The sequence below is a fragment of the Podarcis pityusensis genome (assembly GCF_964106645.2).
Source record: "Podarcis pityusensis genome assembly, chromosome: 8".
NCBI lineage: Eukaryota > Metazoa > Chordata > Lepidosauria > Squamata > Lacertidae > Podarcis > Podarcis pityusensis.
In genome coordinates, this window is record NC_138033.1 from 35,773,529 (window position 1) to 35,778,886 (window position 5,358).

The window sequence follows — 5,358 nt, forward strand, 5'->3', positions numbered from 1 at the left end:
CGTTGCAGGATGGCCCTTTGGGTCCCTTCCAAGTCCACAGTTTGATGATTCTATGACCTAGAATCTCTAAGCAAGCAATGGAATTTGGCTTGATTGTGATTCTGGATTCTTCAGCCTCTGCACCCAGGACTCACATGCCCCCCCCCCCATCTGAGCTGTAGTAACTCAGATATTGGTTTGGGGCTGATGGGACTTGTAGTCCAAAACACCCAGAGGGCAGCAGGTTGGTGAAGGCTGGCCTTGCATAACTAAGTCTGCATGACATCCCCACCTATATTGCCAACTGAAGACTATTCTCCCCACCACCACCAGAACACATCCCCACCCTCTTTGTATTGGGGAACCAGAAAACGTGCCTTATATTTTGCTGTGTCTTAGCTGGTCTTGCTATAAGGTGTCACACCAATCTGCCTGACTGGGAGGGTCACAGTTTTATGACATTGGGGAAAACATGATTAGGTGTTTGAGATTGAGGATAGATGGGCAGGACCCGTCACCCCTTCCTGCCCTCCCAAACATGCATCACCCATCGTGGCTCCTGGCACAGAACAACACATTCACTCAGAGCAGCCGTTAGAGACTCAACCTTTATTTCCTGCATCTGCGTGGGTAAATTTATTTACTCCATTTCTTTCATTCTAAATGGGAAATGCTTGGGGGGGGGGTTAACCTTCCTTTTCTTGCTGGCTGCAGCAGTAGCTGCACGTTCTTCTTGCTGAACACTACAGCCCTCTTGCCCACACTACAAACAAGGCAGGGTGTGTGGGGTCTGCATTGCAGGGTCACAGCCAGGGTCTTGCAGGTGCCACAGGACTTCCTGTTTGTTTGCTGTCCTGAATGTAACCTCACCAATATTATTGGGGGGGGGGAGTGAAAGAAGGTAACACAGGCAGAAGGATGTCGAGGTCATTCTCTTGCAGGTTGGCCTCTGGGCTGTCTTGGTTCTTCACCCGACACAAGGTGGACCAGAATTGCGTCTTGAATGGAAGCAGGACAGGCAGTGCTGGTCCGAAGTCCGGGACTGCTGTGATTCCATGGAAGAGCTGCTTGAACGGCTCCTGGAAGGGCAAGCAAGGCAGTTGGGTTGGAAGCCTGCAGGCACAGCTAGGCAAACTAGTGTAGGATTCCTGGGCATCAAGAGCATTAAGACATTGTCCTTTCCACCAGACGCTTGATGCTATCTTTGGGAAAGGAGCCTTGGGTATGTAATGACCCCTAAGTGGTGGCCAGGTTTGCCTCTTTTTCTTACGGAAGCGCTGAGGAATTTGTAGCCCTGCAGATGTTGCTGAACTCCAACTCCCATCAGCCTGGCCAGCAGTCGGGGATGATGGGAGTTGTTGTCCCACAATATCTGGAAGGCCACACGACCATTGCACCATCATCTTTCCCCCATTTTTCCAAGCTGCTTTGTAAGGAGTTCTCTTAAAAGGTGGAGGTATGCATCTCATCCAGTCAAGCCATCTAAGGCAGGGGCCATGTTGTGGGACCTCAAATCCCATCAGCTGCAACCAGTGTGGTCAGGGATGATGGCAGTTGTAGTCCAACAAAAACTTGGAAGGCCTCCATCTCTAGGCTGAGGCTTCTATTCCTTTACAGCAGCTGCACCATAGGCACAACTCTAGCAATTGCCATATTTCTCATCATCATCACTCCATACTGGAATGAGCCAAATCACTTCAAAGAAGCAGGAGAGCTCCGCCATAAGAGACTGGCAGCTTCAGATGTGAGTGGATGCCTCTTATTTAATTTCTTGCAGCCAGTATTTCAACTTACTTGAAAAGCAGGGAAAACTGTAGGAGTGGGAGACCTGTTGTACCCATTGTTTTGTTGTTTAATAAATAAAACAACCGCCTTTTTGCATAAAGGTGAACTCAAAGCAACAAGGACATGGGAGAGCAGGGTTCAAATCCTCGCTTGGCCACAAAGCCCACTGGGTGCCCTCGGGGCAGTCACTGCCTCTCAGCTTAACCTACCTCACAGTTTCTCCCCTATATACTTCAAAATATATACTTCAGTGTCCCCTATAATGGGCTCCCTGGCTGAACTTAATTCCAAACACCACCTCTTTTTTTGCTGCTTTCTGTCTTCTGTGTTGCGAGATGTCTTCAGTCACTGCTATCAGGCTGGTTTCCTAAGCAGTTTTATGAAATGGCTCCATGCTAGGGCTGAAGCCTAGGCCTGCTGCAGATTTTTTCCTGGATCTGGGGGGCTGGACTAAACTGAATCAGAAAGTGCGCAGTTACAGCAGTCTGTTGGTGCCACCCAGCTCCACTTCCCCATTCAGATTCCAGGCCAAGGGCTGAATGAGGGCCAATAAGCTGAAGGTGTATGTTAACAAGATGGAAAACTGGACCACCCGGTGGTCCCCTCAGACAGAGCAGTGGGTCCCAAAGTGGGTGGTGCTACCCCTTGGGGGGAGGTGTCGGGATTACTTAGGAGGACCCTAAGAGGCAGGGCTGTGGTGGAGATGTACATTGATCATGGCATCAGGTTCATTAGTTTTGTCGACTTAATGAAACTTAAAACAGTTTTAATTTGATTTTGAATATGCAAGTAATTGTAGGTTATGCAAACTGCTATTCTGAACGAGGGTTTTCATAGGGTAAGCTTGGGGCACGGAGGGTGAGTCTATGGAGCCAAGGGGCAGGGCCACCCAAAAGTTGTGGGAGTCACTGAGATAGAGGATACCTTCAAACAGAGGGCTAGCATTCGTAAAGTGCAACACACAGCCACCCTAGGAAAAAACGTTTTCTCCCTCTCTGAGATTCTCAGCCCCCTTTCCCAGCTCTAGAGTAGCCGCTTACTCAGGACAGATCTAGAACCAAGACTGAACCTGGGTAGAACCTTTAAACAGCAGACTGCCTGAGATGCTGGAAGGCTGCTACCCGCCCCCCAGGCTATGAATGAATTAATTGGCCTTTTTCAGCTGCTCCCTTGTAAGGAGCGATGGAGAAAGAGTTTCATTTAGGAAGGCTGAGAGAAGGCATGGGACCATAGCTGCTCCAATGCCTGCTACCTCAAGGGTATGAGGTAGGGCAGGTCCAACCTAAGGGTCTTCCCAGTTTCCCTAGAATTATGCCATCTGACTTGGTGGCCTGTTCTCGATGGATTAATCAATTAGATTTATACACCTTTTTCTCCTAGGAGCTCAAGGGGGCATACATGGTTCTCTCCCCATTCAATCCCCCACAACAACCCTGTGGGGTGGGCAAGGCTGAGAAACAGTGACCAAACCCCTAAGGTCACCCAGTGAGCTTCATGACTGCGTGGGGATTCAAACCCTGGTCTCCCAGGTCCTTGCCTGGCACTCTTAACCATTGGATCACACTGGTATTTCAGCCTGCAGAGATTTCCCCATGCCCCAGTTCCCTAACGGGCTGTGGCAGCCATCTTTGTTTCCCCTTTGCCCCGGTTTGCTCACCTCTGTGCTTCAGGCAGTTTTTTCCCCTTGGCGTCCCGGAGGTTCAGCTGCCTTAGGACACGGATCAGCTTGCTGATCTGCCGCAGAGTCATTTCTGGGGCCTGGCATGCCAGCCGCTGCCGCTGGCTGATCAGGCAAGGCGGGTTGGCAAAGAGGGAGAAGTAGCTGTTTCGGCCCAGGAGCTGCACCGCTTGCTTGTTCCCATAGCAGGAGGCGTACTGAGGGCGCAAGAAGGGGAGAAAGGCAAAGCAGGTGAGCGCCAGTCGAGAGGCTGCCCCAGAGCAGGTTCACCAAGTTGCACGTTTCATCGGATTAGGTAAGTCTAGCATATTTGGTGGTGGCTCTTTAGTCCATAAATATAAGGTGTATATGTTTTAGCCAGAATCTCTTTGCAATCTTCTCTGCCGGCTCCTGTTGGTTAGCATCCTTTACTTTCAGTATTGCCGTACCATTGAAAGAACATCTTTAAATCATGCTGGACCAAGCCAATGGCCCCTCTGGTCCAGCATCCTGATCTCACAGCGGCCAACCAGATGCCTGTGGGAAATCTGCAAGAGCACAAGAGCTCTCTCCTCTCCTACGTTTCCAGCAACTGGTATTGAGAAGCATTGCTGCCTCCAACCGTGGAGGCAGGGCATGGCTATCACGGCCAGCAGTCAATAGCCGCCTTCTCCATGAATTCATCTAATAATCTTTTAAAGCCATATAGGTTGGTGGCCATCACTGCCTCCTGGGGGAGTGAGGGCCATAGTTTAGCTATGCACTGCAAAAATCTTAACTCCACCTTGTAAGAGATGCCTTCACATTGAGACACATTCCCACGGATGCCCTTCTCACCATGTTTTATATAAAACATGCTGGTGATCAGTTTAGCTGTGATTCTTGTACTGCGAGGGTTTGGACTAGATGAGCCTTGGGGTCCCTTCCAGCAGTACAATCCCGGGATTCTATGTACTAGCTGAGTTCTTGGATCCTGTTGCACCTTAGCAACATTTTAGATTATAAGTGCTAGCAACGCTTGGTGCAGATACCATTCTGGGGAGAAAGGTGGTCCACAAATGGAGTAAGTAAATCAATGGGCACAGCTGGATTGTTTCTTACCGGGACAAAAGTGGCCATATGTCTTCCGAAGCAGAAGAGGTGGTCCCAAGAGGTGTCTGTGAGGTTGATTAGCCGCTCAGTCCTTGAGAGACCCGTCACTCGCCAGCTTTATAGGGAAGCACCAGTACTGTGCCGGAAACCAAAGGATTCAGGCTGAGCTGTGCCTGCTGCCCACCCCCCTGCCCCGTTCCAGTGACCTCATCCCTGGTCAAGTTTCTCTAAGCAGTGCCTGTGCCTGCCTCTGCTGGCTCATCTTACCCAGAGGGCGGAGGCAGCCAAGAAAAGCAATCAATTAATTATTGGCCGCCATTGTGCTCTCACAAAGAGAGAGTTGGGCCTAGGAAGAGCGGCAGCAAGAAAGTAGGGCTTCTGCAAATAAGGGATGTGAGTTGGGCTTACGGCATTTATACTGCTGAGCCAAAATGAAAACAAGACAAAACACTCTGAGGCTCAGAGATCAAACATAGATAGCCACATTGGTCCATTAGCACAAAGCAACAACAGCAACACAAGGGCACCAGTACTTGTCTTTGTTCAGCCATTAGTCCCCCAAAGCAGCTAACAAGATGCAGGAATTAAAAGCCAGCAGAAATGGATAATAAAAGCAGCAATAGCATAGGATACCAAATAGTTGCTAAGGATGCTTCTAGATGGGTGCTTAATATTTAAATGGATTATTGGTAACGGACAGACTGCGTTTCATACTCTCCCAAGTGTCCCTATTTTCCGGGCACATCCCCAGATTTATGAAAGCCATCCCTGCTTCTGATTTGATCCCGGAATGTCCCTATTTTCTCCACCAGCACTACAGTGGCAGCTGCGAAGGGAATGTCCTG

At 49.6% G+C, this 5,358-nt stretch overlaps 1 protein-coding gene across 1 annotated transcript; it reads right to left on the reverse strand.

Annotated features, from left to right (window-relative positions):
* Positions 1-600: 600 nt before the first annotated feature.
* LOC308482474 (uncharacterized protein) lies at positions 601-4,667 on the reverse strand. The gene is made up of 3 exons (XM_081015577.1): positions 4,523-4,667; positions 3,422-3,639; positions 601-1,058 (listed from the first exon to the last, which is right to left on the reverse strand). The coding sequence occupies exons 1-3, from the start codon at positions 4,538-4,540 to the stop codon at positions 947-949; spliced, it is 348 nt and encodes a 115-aa protein (XP_080871703.1). The 5' UTR covers positions 4,541-4,667; the 3' UTR covers positions 601-946.
* Positions 4,668-5,358: the final 691 nt, after the last annotated feature.

Bases quoted from the DNA above. Each gene is read 5' to 3' on its own strand.
- LOC308482474 (XM_081015577.1), bottom strand. The intron at 1,059-3,421 runs GTGAGCAAACCG...TTGCCCTTCCAG, and splicing joins AAACTGCCTGAAGCACAGAG to GAGCCGTTCAAGCAGCTCTT.